At 35.7% G+C, this 15,873-nt stretch overlaps 1 protein-coding gene across 2 annotated transcripts; it reads left to right on the top strand.

Moving 5' to 3' along the window:
- The first annotated feature begins 47 nt into the window (after positions 1-47).
- On the top strand, positions 48-8,613 carry LOC111438356 (DDT domain-containing protein DDB_G0282237). Of its 2 annotated transcripts, none has more exons than XM_023076262.1 (11): positions 48-172; positions 958-1,113; positions 1,255-1,427; positions 5,366-5,790; positions 5,912-5,987; positions 6,145-6,482; positions 6,603-7,048; positions 7,139-7,286; positions 7,376-7,537; positions 7,647-7,735; positions 8,024-8,613. In XM_023076262.1, the coding sequence occupies exons 2-11, from the start codon at positions 1,001-1,003 to the stop codon at positions 8,172-8,174; spliced, it is 2,121 nt and encodes a 706-aa protein (XP_022932030.1). In that variant the 5' UTR covers positions 48-172; positions 958-1,000; the 3' UTR covers positions 8,175-8,613. The 2 variants fall into 2 exon arrangements, with proteins under 2 accessions (XP_022932030.1, XP_022932029.1); XM_023076261.1 differs by having other exon boundaries at positions 6,142-6,482.
- The last annotated feature ends 7,260 nt before the right edge of the window (positions 8,614-15,873 follow it).

Genomic DNA, 15,873 nt, shown 5'->3' with positions numbered 1-15,873 from the left:
ATAAAGGAAAAAAAAAAAAAAAGACAAAAAAAATACAAATGTGAGAACCGCCCTCTCCTCTCGCCTTCTCTATAAGCTCTTCTCTCTTTATTTCTCTACTCCGTCTGTCGCTCTTCTTCCAGGGCTCCAGTGGCATCCGCATTCCTCCGCCATTACTCCTCTCTGTACCACTGTAAGATTCTCCCCTTTTCCCTTCTCCTTCTTGCATTTTATCATACCATTCTTCCCTCCCAATGCTCCTTCTTCCCCCAACTACCTCACCGATTTCCTCCTCACTTTCACGTTTTCCAATTTCCATGCACTTCTCTCAATTTCATTCGCCTCCTCCCTTCATCGGATTCCGCCATTTACGCTCAATGCCCATTCTATTCCCGCCTTACTCCTCCTCTGCTCCATATTTCATCATTCTCATTCTCTTCGTTTCTTTCTTTCTTGGTTTTCCCCCTTTCATGGCTCCAATTCATCTGCTCTAGGGTTTCTGTTTGCCCTTACCTGGTTCTTCTTCACCGCCTGCTTCCTCTTAGTTTTAGATGAACTGGGTCATACCTGGTTTTCCTAATGTTTGATTACTGAATTGCATCTACTTCTTTATAACTACTTCCTGGGTTTCTTTAACGTTAATTTCCCAAACAATTTTGGGAAATTGTTTTCTATCTTAACGTTAATTTCTTGGGTTTCTTAACTTTTATGTGCATTATCCATGTTTAAGTTGTTTTGTTCTTGTCATTTTTCCTTGTGCTTGATTGCTTGGACGAGAGGAAGACAGAAGGACGTTCAAATTTTTAGTTTAAACTGCATATTTCTTTTGTTGTTAATGGAAAATTTTGATTCTATTAGACAGGTAAAGGTCCAATTAGGTTCTTGATTTCCTCTGTTATTTGTGGATTTTTACGATTTGGGGAAGATCTAACGTCCATAACTAAGATTAATCAGTTATTAAACCTGTATGTCTTACAGGTAGATAACTCGTGATACATAATTTAGTGGCCAAGTAATAGTTATGCCCCTGTTGAAAAGAAAGCCGTTTCCCTTGGCTGATTCGCCCAAAGATTTGGAGAACTATGAGCTTGTATATCAAGTTCGGTTCACTAAGGAGGTATTCCGTGATTACAGGTATCCTTTTATCCATTCTGCTCATTATCTATTGTTGTTGTTGGTTATAATGTGGAATTTAGGAATGTTAATTTTCTAAAATCTGTTTCGTTTTGGGATAACGAAATTTTTGTTTTTTTTTTATTCCTTAATATGCATCAGTGAGTATCTGAGTAGGATAAATTTATACCGTCGAAGAGTTTGGATGTGTAAGTTCACTGGAAAAAGTAATTTGACATACGAGGAGGCTCTGGTGTCTGAAAAATGTGCTGCAGAGAAGGTTCAGCAGTTCCCAAAAGATCTTATCGTCCCTGCTCTACAGATTATCCAATACAGTGAGAACTAACTTGCTTTACTCAAGAATTGTATTTGTGCATGTGTTTATTTTGTTTAGCTTGATGATAGGATGGTTAAATATTTGCAAATTGAGAACATAGACCTATTGCCTTGAAATTAGCCTTTATGAGTTCTTTTATGTTTCAGGATTCAAGAGTAGGCAATAATACGCAAGTTTTTACTTTTTTCACTTTTACTTTCTTTTCTTCAACCTCAATCTCTATTTAGAAGTTTATAAGCTGAATTGAAAGAAAATTAGTATCATTCGTGTTATCATGTCCTCAACTATATCTAATGCATGATTTGTAACACAGATACGGGCTTCTGTTTTAAACCTTAACTAAATAAGCATGATTGTTATTAGAATCAATGTGCTCTTGTTCTTCTTCCTCTTTGCTTGTTCTTTTGTTCTTGTATTCTTGCTCCATCCGATTCATCAATTAGACTTCAGCGTTTAACCTGGCACAGGTCTCTCCCATATCTTTCTCCTTTTATCTAGTGTCTGGTACTTTCCTTTGTTCCCCCCTTTTACTTTTTTCACTTTAATTTTCTCACCAAAGGCAGACCTATAAAAAGGGCTCGAGAAACCCTAACAATGGCTGCCATTGTTACCCATTATTCATTGCCACATCATTTAGAAGGACGAACACCAATTGGCAGTATAGTATTTGTAGGGTGTTCCCCCATACTATTGTGCTTGGTCGTGAGCACTTCAGTAGTCACCAGTTCAAGCAAAAAGCATAGGTGTTGTGGGAACGTGCAGTCAATGGCCTTTTGTGGAGGATGTTTCTAGATTTTTTGGTATTCTTATAGAGACGGGGGGGTATTTGAGATACCATTTAATTCAAGGGTTCTCTATGGAGCTTTTTCTATGAATTCTTGAGATTATGATTGTTGTTTGGTTAGTGTCAATTGGAAGAATTTTTTTGTATCACCTTGATCTTTTCGGGTAGAATGTAGGTGACTTTCTCATCATCCATTTTTCTCTTCTCTCTATCAGGATCATTTCATTTCAAATTGAATGGCATTGGCCATAGAACTTCCGTCTATTTTCATCCCATCTTTAGCCAACACCAAATTCCTGTAGTGTTTCCTCTCCGTGAATTGTTATCTTAATCATATGCTCACCTCTGGAGTCTGGTCCTAAAATCTCTCAATGCCCCATCAAACATTAATCATGTGCTATCATCTTTCTTTTGGATAATGTATTGACATATTTTTCTCTTATTGTCCTTATTTTCTTTAATATTTTCAATATATGAAAAAAAAAAAAAAAAAATTCTGATGGAGGAGTGAGAATACTAAAAGAAGGGAAGATAAGCTGTCCTCCAAATTCATCAAACTATATAATTAGAAAGGGCCAAAGGGGTATAATTATAGAATTCTTTGGGGAACTAGCATACCAAAAAGAGATCACTTGTTATTCTTGAGCTGATTTGATTATTAGAATAAGATGATTCAAGGCTTCTTGGTTCCTTCTGCACCCACTAGCGTCCTTTGATCCCTTTTCTGTTTTAAAATTTGGCAGTCTGTTGAAAAGTTTCTTTCACATTCTTCTTTTTCCTTTTTGGAGTGTTGGGCGGGGGGGGGGGGGGGGGGGGGGGGGGGGTGTCAGGGGTATAAATGATGATGCCTCGGACAGGTTGTTAGTGATAAAATATAGGTTGCAAGTTAAGCTGTTTGATGAATCCAACACCCTATCATTTTTTTTATGATATCTAACAAAAAGATCGTTGACTTTCTTTCTATTGGCACAAAAAATGGAAGACAAAAGAGGGGAATTTTCTTGGAGTTCTTTTGAAAAAATGTTTCAAAATCATTGTGAATACCTTGGAGGAACATTTGAAGTAAAAATTTGTTGGTATTATTATTCAGTGTATAATTCAAACATGAAACATGGGTAAACTTATAGTGTCATTAGCGGTTTACTCTTTTTAGTGGTGAATTGTTCCATTGGTTGAGTTCTTGATTCCAGGTTTTTCTGTGAGGAGGCTCCATTTCCGGTATTAAACACCCCCAGACATGGGAACACTCTGAACATGTTGAAAGAAGTGTCTTCTTTTTTCACTTTTTTAAATTTCAAATAATAGACATTTCTCATAGAAAGGAAAATAAATGAAACGTGGAAAAAGGATATAAATCCGACTATCGTGTTAGATTCTTTGCTACTACATGGTGTAATCTCACTACACCCTTTGTAATTACGAGCTAGTTCAAATTTCTGCCATTTGGGAGACTTTCTGGTTTGGGGTGATGAGGATATTTCATCTCCAATTTGTTTGCTTCTCTTTAGTAATAAATTTTCATGTTTGTCATAAAAAAAAAAAAAAAAAAAAAAAAAAAAAAAAAAAAAAAAAAAAAAAAAAAACTGATAAAAGAGACTACAATTAAAACATTTATGAAAAGTTCTGTTAGTTGAGATTCGCTACATCATAAAGATTAGGGTATCTATTAAATTGGAGACGTGGGGATTAAGAATAGTGTCAAAAAAGGGGGGAGAGAGGATGGGGTGGAGGAGGAGATGGTCGTGTAATGAGCTCTTGTCAGAGTAGGTATAAAGAGAACCACATACCTCCACCTTCTCTTTTTGCGAAGTGTCAGTGTAGGACATGTGTCCATGTGTTGGAGATAGACATGCTCCAATATGCACACAACATGTGTTCAATGCATGAAAGAAGTTTCTGATTATTTTATTATTTTTATTTCCAACATGTTGGCTACTCGTTCAAGACATGCTAAGGATGTGTTAGGGACACATCTAGGACACATTTAAAAGATAAATTTAAATAGTAGACCATTCTCTAGATTAAAAAGTCTTATGCCCATTAGAGAGTCAAGGTAATAAAAAAGCTTGCTTTAAAACGAAACCTAAAGTGAATATTATACAAAGAAAAGCACTTATGTTTGATTCAAATTTCAAGTTAATTTTTGAACTTTATTAGGTAATGGATAGGTGGCGTTGGTTATCTCTCATCTTTTATGTTAGCGTAGGGTAGCTCTGTGCTTCTTTGGTATTAAGTATAAGGGACCTATGGATAGGATGGACTGTAATGTGATGACAAGAAAGAGGATATGGGAAGTACAGGTTCTAAAGTGATATTTCCTCTTGTTTACTAAAAACTTGATTACTTGAATCCGATGTTTTAAAATGCTATTCAGACTTAAGCCTTGAAGCTTGCTTCAAGGCAAGACTCTTAACTTCTTAGTGTCAAGACTTACAGCTTCTTTGAACCGTAAGAGGTTCATGCCTTTCATAGAAGAGGCTTGAGCCCTTGTGAAGCCGTACTGAGGCTTAAAGTTTCTACGTCTCGTGTAATGTTTAAAAAAATAATATTATCTTGCCTCATTCTCAAAAAATAAAGGTTGAGTTGTGACAACTTGAACTATTATTGTTTTTACTATTGCAACTTCAAAAGCATTGAAGATTATTATTTTTAGTATAAATCAATCCTACTAATAGTGATAGTAGTGATGTTAAAATATCCTTTTAGAATTTTTATTTAAGTGGCAATTGACGGGAGGTGATTTCTTTTATATTTTCATATGACTATTGCATGTTTAGCGATACTTAATCATCCTAATTTAGGATTTATAAAATGCTTGTAGTTAAATTCATGACTTGTGCCTCATACTACCTCGAAGTGCCGCCTCTTCAAGAGGAAAAGTCCGAAGGCCACCTTTAGCCTTTTAATACATTGTTTGATCCCAAGTTAGAACGGTGGAACAAATGTGAAAAGATGGTGAATTATTCAATACTTTTATTGTATAATAACCAGGAACTTGGTTTTGGGAAATTTACATTATGCCGATTGGTGATTGATTATCTGCTGATTAGTTTCAAGTTGTAAGGGCGTTTTGATTCAGTATCTGATTTGATATAATGCTTGTTTCTGTTTGCCATGAATGATGGAGTCTTACTCTGATACTTCATTTGCAGGCATGTTGTCTCTGAAAGATCTTGCAGACACAATTGCCGTGAAGTTACAGGAGTTTCTGTTTGTTGGTACAGAATTGTATGGAAGGAGGGAAGATCAGATTTATCCATGCAAAATTGTCAAAGTGCTTGAGAATGATGCTGAGGAATTACAATATGAGGTAGTTTGGCTTGACAAAAATAAGAAAGTAACAGAAACGGCATTATTGAGCGTAGAGGATTTAGTACAGAAAAAGCCTCCTTTGAGCAGAAGGTTTTTGAAGTCGTTCATTCGGGAATCTACATATCGCAGTGCTCCTTGGGTACTTCATGACAAACTAGCACAAAATCATGGAATTTCAACTGATCTTCCCCAAGAATTAAGAAGCAAAGCCTTTTTCCGTGATGGGCTTTTAGTTTGCAATAAAAAGAGAAAATCGAATGACATGGTAATTTTTGAAGTTTGAATTTGAAGTTTATAAAGTTTTTCGTGGTCGAATCTACCGCAGTGATGTCTTGCATTTCCAATGGTATTCTCCTGTTGCTATTTCTCATATTTTTCATTTACAGGAAGCAAGTAATCCTGGAAAATGTAAAAGGAGGGACAAGACGAATGGCTCAACGGCAGAAAATGGTGCAAAGAAAGGTATGTTTTCTACTTAATCTCAAGTCTTAGCAAGAAAAGTCCTTGCGATGTATAGCCTTGTCTTTTATTCTTACTCGGCTTTTACTCTTCCAATGGTTTTGTCGCTTTCGGTGTTACGAATTTTGAATTCACCATATTTGCTTTTTTGAATCAGCAGAAGGTCTTGATGAAGATATCAAATATCCAATTGATGATCTCTTAGTGCAGCCTGGTGCGGATGATCCAGTTTTCTCAGAACGACCTTCTCCTTCCAGGGAATTCAAAGTTCCAATGAACTGCGTCGGAGATCTTTTGATGGTTTGGGATGTTTGCTCGTCTTTCAGTCGACTTTTGAACTTGTGGCCATTTTCTCTTGATGATTTTGAGCGTGCTATCTATCACAAAGAAAGTAATGTACCTCTCCTTGTGGAAGCACATTCAGCATATTTCCGTTTGCTTTTAAAGGATAATGGAGAATATTCCTCACTTGTTGAAGGAAAAAAGCGGAAGATGAAGGTCAGTTCATCACATTGTCTATTTATTTTTGAACTTTCTGAACTTTTTGCTTTTTTCGCCGAGAAAAAAAAACTGACATACATTTTTTTTATTTGCAACTTTTCTTTTTTAAAAAAACAGATTACATTAGTTAACTGGACAGAGTACCTCTGTGACTTCCTAGAAATGATTGAGAATCCTAAATTATGTGCCAACACTGCAACTATTAAACGAGGTCACTATGGCCTTTTGGATACTCACGTCAAACTGGGAATCTTATGCGAGCTGGTTAATCATTCCCTGGAATCAAATATATTCAGGGAAAAGTTAGATGAAATTATTGAACAGAGGCAGGCACTTGGAGCTACCAGAAGAGGGGAAGCCTTGGAAGAAGGCCGAAAGAGAAGAGAAGAGAAAGAACGCTTGAAATCTGAGCCTATGTCCAATGGACATGTAAATGGGCATCTTACAGATCCCGAAAAGAGCGAAATATCCAAATCTGATCCTGGAAGACGGAGTAAAGATTCATCAAAAAATAGGAATGGGGTGGTTATATCAACTCAAAATGGTCTTTCCCCTGTAAAAAGGTTCGACTTTCTCCATCTGTTTCATGTTAAAATGACGAGATATTCAAGTACTCGACCGTTCTATTTCTTATTTTATTTTACCTTTTTTAGTGAGGATGATCATCCTATTGCTTATTTGAAGAAAATGGCCAAGAAGCGGAATAGTGATGTAACAGTTTCTACTTCTACAAATTCACCAAAGAAGGAAGCAAAGGATCATAGGATGGAAGTTCTTGATAAGAATACCATAAAAGAGAGGGTTCGTTTCAGTGGTGTGAGAATTTATGTTTTTGATTATGTGCATGTTAACACAAGCTCCCTAAACATGTGCTCTTATTGTGAAAACAGAGGGAATATTATGAGCGAGAGTTGGAGAAACGCTCGATAAAAACGAATCCCTTGGGTAAAGACAGAAATCATAACAGGTATTGGTGGTTCCGTCGTGATGGAAGGATTTTTGTAGAGAGCTCAGACTCCAAGGAGTGGGGATATTACAGTAACATAGAAGAGGTATCATCAGAGCTTTGTACTGTAACTCATTCTTCTAATACTAGGGGCTTACCTATGACTATGACTGCTTCATTTGATGTTCTGTTCTCCACTCGACTTTTCGATGCAGCTTGATGCATTTATGGGCTCACTGAATTGCAAGGGGGAGAGAGAGAGAGAACTCGGCAAGCATCTCGAAAAATCTTATAGAAGAATTTGGTAAGTTAGCCATTAATAGCCTGAGATTTATAATACATTTGCCCCTTACGTATCATCATGGTGTGCTTGAGATGGGCAAGCATATAGGCAGCAATCTAACGAGATGTATTCTGTTATTGTGGTGTGCTTGCTTGTAAGTCTTGTGTCCATATGAACGGAGAACACGTGTTTCAGTCGGACAAAACATTACAATCCACTTGGTTCTCTCGTAAATCACTGAAGTTAGAATACATGACTGATGTTACTTCGATCTGATACCCCTCTCGATTTTCAAATTTGTATTGGCAGCGTTGAACTCAACAAGAGATCGAAGGATATAACTAACCAAATTGCAGCGGAGGAGGCAGTGCTACGACGATCCACACGCGTTCGTGCTCCTCCTAGGGAAAATCCGGCTACTGCGTATCTGAGATATGTTAACAGGTGGAAGGAGGATTGATTGATTGATCCAAAGCTAGTTTTTTATTGATTGAGATATGTTTATGTTTTGGTTCTCCTCAACTTGACATGGTTGGTGGAGATGTGTGTGTGATATAGCGATGGTAACTGAAAGAGAGTGAGGGTGAGAAGTGGGGGAGAAGTGGGGGAGCAGTGGGAAGAGAAGGGATGGGGCAATTTTTTTTTCTTCAGCTCATTCCATTAAAAGCTTCACCGTATGATTAACTTCTCTCTCTCTTTTTTTTTTTTTTTTTTTTTTTTTTGTAAAGGATCGCCTTAGGCATTCTTTATTTGTAGCATCAAACAGCTAACAAATTACTATAACAGCCAAACATCTGAGTTACTGAAAGAGCTGGTGGGTGCCCCCAGGATTGTTCATGGTTTAGACTTGTATATGATAAGATATTTAAGGATATTAGATAAAATAGAACGATTTATTACACATTTTCGAACATTTTGATAAATGACAATTTAAATTTACATTTTGATAAATGACCAAATGACAAGAACGTGAGGTGAAACTTGCTCATCTCTTCATGAATAAAATTTTATTTTTGTTCCCACGTGATCGTAAACTCTTTTTAGATGTAAATGTAGTTGAATGAGACTATAGGTGGGTTACACGTTCCACTGTGTAGAGATGTGAGGTTCAGGTAATGATGATATCCTGGATATGTGTGGGAGTCTTTGACAGGCACTCTAGAACCTGTCAACTCATGAAAATTCGGGTTGGTCCTCTATTCATCTAACTAGAGGTGTGGACAACGAGGGCACCTTTACAACCTTCTCCCTTTTGTCCCTATGTTGTAGTAAGGTAGGGCAGTTTGTTTGAATAGCTCAACTGGTCCTTAACCTAGTGCTCATGATGCGTTACGGAACCTCCACCGTGTTAAGAGACCAAACAAGACATAGCTAGCAATGTAGGAGCCGACTCAGCATCTCACTCATAAAAGATAAGAATGTTGTATATTGCATTGAAACTGCACAAAATACCTTTAAGGTAAGAATCTTTCAACATTGATAAAAGATAAGAATGTTGTATAATGGATGATTGCTCTTGTTTTTGTATAAATACACTATTTATATCTCTCCGGTCATGTTTTCATGGTTTGAATATCTAAATATTTGCCTATAATAAAAGATCAAATATGATATATACATGTAAACTATAATTTAGTACTAAATATCTTTTAACACTTTTGGTAAACATTTGTCTATAATAAAATATTAAATATGATATATATATATATATGTGGTAAACTATAATTCAGTACTAAATATCCTTAACACTTCTTGCAAACTGAACGTCAGATTTGAACGAACATGAAATTTGGATTTGAAAAATTTTAAGAGAGGTCGAGAAATATTTTTTGTGAAGATGTCAGTAATCTAGTTCAAAGAAGACGTCGAAAGATGTAGTAATGTTATATTATATTACAATAATTCTGTCATTGAATGCTTCAGTAACAAAACTTGGAAAGCTTCTGCAATGGAGCTTCCAATATGTATATGTTATAAAAATATTTTTCTACATTCGCATGAGTTCTCTTATCGACTTAGTTTTAAGAAGATAAACAAATCTCGATTAGAACTCCCGATTCAATGTTTTGAAAACATGGCCATGCACGACCACTTGTCAGAATATATATTATCATTAACACAAGAAAATATTTAGCCTTAAGTTATGGTTTAACATATGTGTCATATTTGATCTTTCATTCTTAGCAAATATCTTATATCTATTTATTGCTCTTTCCATTTCTTTTATATTTTATTTGATTTTATAAATGATTATAAATAGAGCACTTTCACCACGATTTAAGTACGGTGGTTTTAGCAAATATTCTCAATTTGATTACACATCAACGACGCTAAAATTTATGACATCTAAATTTGTCAAATTAAATAAGTGAAACTCTATATTATACTTATATTCTCAATATCTGAAAACCTACAAATATTACTCTAAGCAAAAACAATGGAGGTCGATAGAGATTACTTGACCAAATAGGATGGATGGATGTGAACACATGAGATGTAACGATACATGCTCTAGATTAGAATTCGAAACCTAGATTCAACACCTGATGGTCCTGCATCCCCTGTGACATGATCAAGTTACTTATTCCTCACTTCTTAAGAGTGAAAACTATTCCCACAAACCAAAACACGAGTTCTTTCAGCATGTTTTGTCCTCACTCACATGCATTTTAAGCAAAACACGCTTAATGTGGAGTTCCTATGAATGAGCCACTAAAAAGGAAGGTGTACTTTGTTGGTATAGGTAGTATGAGCATGAACATGATTCTATTGCTACGCAACCTAAAGCAAGATAGCATTTTGTGCCCAAATGTTTGAATTTGAGGTAAAAAGCTTATTTGTTATACGGGATCCAAGACATCCAATAGAGTGAAGCAGTATTCCATTCTTTTCGTTTGTCTCCTTTCCCATTAGGCAGTGAGGGAAGTGTCACAATCTCATTCATCATTTTGGATCTACATAAGCCAATACCCATAGCACTCACTCTCCAACATAAATGTAAGGAATAAGATTTGAATATGCAAGCAGTTTGAGACGAATAAAGAAATTTCAAACAAAATGATCAAAACTCATTGATAGGAAAGGATAGAAAAACAAAGCTTTTGTCAACCCACTATTCATTGATAGAGGAAGCTCACTCTTTACGGTATCATTCCATACATAATAAAGGATGAGTCATTTTTCCTTCTTACAAACTACGGTAACACTAAGAATCTAGAAGAGTAAAGCTCATTTTCATTTCAGGATAAAGTAGTGCCTAAAAAAGGGTTTGGCCTATCAAAAGTCTGATTCCTTCGCACACGAAGTTCAAAATCAACACAGGTTTATAAAAGGAAGGGAGTGCCCAACTGCGCGCAGCCCCACCGAGTTTCTTTCTGGCCTCACCATCTTCTTGAATGGGGTTCTTCAAGAAGCTTGACAACAAGGCCTCCTCGTTTTGAGACATTGTGGCTTTGGGATTGACCTTAGTAACAAAAAACCAAATCCATAAAACTTAAGATCTAACATTATGATAAAATGCTACCCTCATGATTAGACCATGTCCTAAGACTCGATAAAAGATAGGTGCATGCAGAGGTAATACATTGTAATTGGATAAGTTATTAGAAATATGACGAAACAAAAGACTAAGAAAGAAAGAAGAATACATCAAAATGCATGTGTTGCACCAAACACAAGGGGTTGTTTCTTGTTGCAAGTGAATACAACGAAAAGACTAGAAAATTTCCCATCCTTCGATAATTATAGGATGATTCATAAGAAAGGTGACATGATTTGAACCTATAGTTGGCTTGTCCCTTACTTGTTGGGCTGAGTAGTCGGGTTAGCACCATTCATCACCTCTATACTCGAAACAAATGTGATGTGCTACCTAGCCATTACCTTGTTTCCCCTACCCTCTTTTGGATATGTCACCCCTTAATAAGAATTATTATCCTTATGACCAAACAAAGACCGGCTTCTCAAGCAAGTTTCTTGATTTTGACCAACAACGATGTTGGTCTTTTGGCCCTTAATCTCAAATTAATTAATTAATTAACATTTTGATGATAACAAATCTACCCTTAATTACTAATAATTTTAGAGTTTTAAAGTATCTATAGTCTAGAACTTGAAATCCAATGGCCTTTGAATCACAATTAGAGCTAAAACGAGAAAATTATGGCTGAAATAAAATTGAGCACTAAATATCGAATATGATGATAGGGCGACTGCGTTGTCATCATAAACCAATCAAATCATAACACATCGAAGTTTGATAGAGTAATTCTTCGAGAGTTTGGGTTGATTTTAAAATAAAAAACTATAATAATAATAATAATAATAATAATAATTATTATTATTATTATAATAAAATAAATCTTTTCAAAAGACTACATTATTATTATTATTTAAAAAGAAAAGAAACAAATTCAAATTTTATTGTTATCATTATTATTAATATTATTATCATTATTTTAAAAAAAGGAATTTAAATTTATGACCATTTACTATTAATATTATAATATTATTTTAAATTTAAAAGAAAGTGAAAAAGGAAAATTTTCAAATTTAACGATCATTTTTTTCCCCCTCCTCTTCTATTTAAACTTATCATCTTCACTATGGTGAGTACACACTAACACGAGTCAAACGTGAATTAATTTTCTTGTTCTTCCTTTTAAGATGAACTCCTAGAGCTTTAGAGGTAGAATTTGAGAATATGGTAGATTAAAATAAGGCTTGATCCTCAAAACCTAGGAAAAATTGAAAAAACGTTTGTCATTTTATCCCTTTTACTATTTTCGGGGTCGGAAGAGAATATGGTAGAATAAAAGTAGACTGACGCTGCAGAATGATCTCCTCTGTGACCGCACAACTCTCTAACACTCCTCCACCTCAATCGGTAGCCTGCCAACACATGAAAAGAAAAGGGAAAAATGGTGAGCATAAAAATATACTGAGTAAGCAATCTACTTGTAGGCTCTCATCGTATCCATGACCTAACAAGTGACCATGTGCTTTACTCTAGGCTCTAAGTTCATTTCTCTTGCTGTGCACAATCTTAGGTAGCTAGCTTAGTCTATGTAGCAGTAATTGATACTCGAAGATGAGGCGTTACTTCCATAGGTTCTGTACTAGGTGGGGACAACATGGTGAGTGCCAACCTTCCATCATTCATGGGAGGTTAGCTAGCGAATCCATCTCACAAGCCATGAAGTCACCCAAGGTGTGGGGGCACTACCCCCAAGTACGTGCCAGCTCCACTGGCTACTTTCATGATCAACGCCCTCCCATAGGGCAGATCCTCTATATAGGGTAACCATTGACTACCCGCATGATCAACGCCTTACCACAGAACGGATCCACCATGTAGGGTCATCCACTGACTACCCGCATGATCAATGCCCTACCACAGTTATGGATCCATCGTGCAGGATAATCGATCAAACAACCGAGTCGCACATCCCTAACCAGCTTTATGCCTAGCTCAATAATAACGTATCAGAGTGGGAAGGGAAGTGGGGGTCCTCAAACACTATAATAGCTGTTGTCGGCCTAAGAGGCTACCTTTGTCATTTTTGGATGTCGTGGAGGTCTGCTATGTTCTTAGGAGTGTCTAGGCGTTTTAAATCTCATCCGTTTTCCTGACGTTTGGGGTTAGCTCCTCGGGACAAACAAATCTTTGGGTGCACACAAGTCTAAACCTCTTATCCTCCATGATTTTAAGGTGCAAGGAATTTCTGCATTTGTAATGATTTGATCTTGTGGCGTGGAAAAGATTGAGTTTGCTCTTGAACTCGTAAAAAAAGTGTTGTAGTGATTTTGCTCTGATCCGTAGAAAGAGTCGAGAAAGATTTTATTCAAATTTCCTAGAAGCGCTTGAGAATGGAGTAGGTCGAGTTTAATCGAACCACTATAAAAACTACGATGTTATATTCTCCAACTTTGCCCTATTTAATTGTAAAATTATTATTATAATTTATTCCATATTCTAAATCTTTCATAATTATTTATCGGAAAATTTGTTGTTCGGAATAGAATTATTATTTTATATACTTGCATTGGGTTTTAAATAAAAATGTCTTTTAACTATGCTAAAATTTTCAAATTATCAAAACTTTTTAAATGAATTAAAAGTCACCATTAACACAATTCTCAAATGTTGGCATATCAATCCAACCATTGGTATCATAGAAAGGTTGCTTTTATAGAATTTTTTTTCTCAAACCTACGAGTTAATAACGATATTATTATTATTAAAAGATAATCCATTTCTAGACCTCATTTTGATGAGTTAAATTATATTTATTATAAGCTAGAATGAAAATTTATTGGTAATCAATTGATTATTAAAGATTTGTCCTCCAATCAAATTGTTAATAATATTGAAGTGCCTCAAAAGAATTTGATGAGTATGGTATGAAAAAAAAAATATTCTAATGCTAGTGATATAAATTCCTTTTATTGTACCTTAAAGAATTTAATAGATTATCTACATGTTTTTCGGCAAATGAAATTCGGAAAAATATTGAAGTAATCATGAGGGAACAAATTAAGTTAATGAAATTCGGAAAAATATTGAAGTAATAGTGAGGGAACAAATTAAGTTAAAGAAATAAGAATTAGCATGTTACCGAGTAATTAAGAACTATTTAAAATGAATGTAAAATGATTTTATTGTTGATATGTTTACTAGATTTACTAATTGTAACAGTATAAGTCCACTGCTAATAGATATTTTATGCTTTGACCAGTTACGTATGCTAGCTGTCACGATCATGCTCGTCCAGGGCGTGTTGCCCATGACCGCATGCCCATAACAAGCTAAACCCTTGTCATGTTTTTTTATTCTAGTATTTTTACTTTTGTAGTTCTAGGGCGTATGATACCTCAAAAATATCATGTCTAGGCCTGCCAGACATGAAATGTCTCAGAATGTACTATAGGGGATATGACTAGTTGTCAACTTCTCCCTACCCAAGGTTATATATTGTAAGCCGTTGTTATCTCTCTCTTGCTTGCTTATATAACGTCTCTTTCAAAAATCTTTCCTTCTAAAATCTCTCTCTGCCCTCGTTTTCTAAAACCTTCTTTTAAAACCGAGGCCAGAGGCTCGATCATACGTCGCTTGGCCGTAGGCGACACAAGAATAACTTGGCTTAGCTCACTTGTCGTTAGAAAGTGAGTCGCACAGTCGCTAGTCCGCTGCCTTCAAAAGTGTGATTGTGTCACTAGCCTCACGATTTTAAAATGTGTCTACGAGGGAGAGGTTTACACACTCTTATAAGTACATGTTCATTCCGGTCTTCTGAGGCTTGGTTCTCTTCCTCCTCTTAAACCCTAATTCTTTTTTTCTTTTCTTTTTCTTTTCCTTTATGTTTTCTCTCTCTGCAGTTTCTATCGGGGTCTCCTCAGCCCCCAAAAATGGTATCCTCGTTGACTTTGATCTTTTTTTTCTGTGATTTTATTTTATATTTTTCTAAGGTTTTAGGGAACTTTTCGAGCATTATTTTCTACTACCATATTCCAAAATTCGACTTCTAAAGTCTCCAATAAAATTTTAGAAGCTTGATCATAAATGAAATAATAGAGAAAATTAATTCTGGTAGGGGCTCTAGTGTTACAAATTCCAAAATTCGACTTCTAAGGTCTTCAATAAAATTTTAGAAGCTTGATCATAAATAGAATAATAAAAAAAATTAATTCTGGTAGGCGCTCTAGTGTTACAAATTCTCCCCTCTTATAAATTTTTATCCTTAAAAGTTGCTTACGCCTTTAGGTAGGTCAACCATATATGCACCATTCTCAATCCAACACAGCGTCATTCACATGCTTGTTTCTTTGAACACCACCTTGAGTTTCCCAATTATAGCTTAAGACTAATCCCTAAAGTAGAACTTCATGCAGTTTAGACTTTTTAAGCTCTTATTCAGATGTATGTTCCACGTCCTCAGTGCTTGCCGTAAATCGTAAAGGGTCTTTGACAACTTGTATATTGTGCTCTTCGTTTTTTATGACGAACCCTTCAGATTGGGCAACATACACTTCTTCTTGGAGGTCACCATTTAGGAACGCTGATTTAACGTCCAAGTGATGGAGCTCCCACCCGTGTTGAGCCGTGAGGGAAAGAATCAACCTTCTAGTGTCCAATTGGCCACATACACAAAAAAAATTCC

Source organism: Cucurbita moschata, unplaced genomic scaffold (genome assembly GCF_002738365.1).
Source record: "Cucurbita moschata cultivar Rifu unplaced genomic scaffold, Cmos_1.0 Cmo_Scf00073, whole genome shotgun sequence".
Classification (NCBI taxonomy): Eukaryota; Viridiplantae; Streptophyta; class Magnoliopsida; order Cucurbitales; family Cucurbitaceae; genus Cucurbita; species Cucurbita moschata.
Note: the sequence above shows the minus strand (reverse complement) of the source record. Positions and strands in the feature narration are given on the sequence as shown.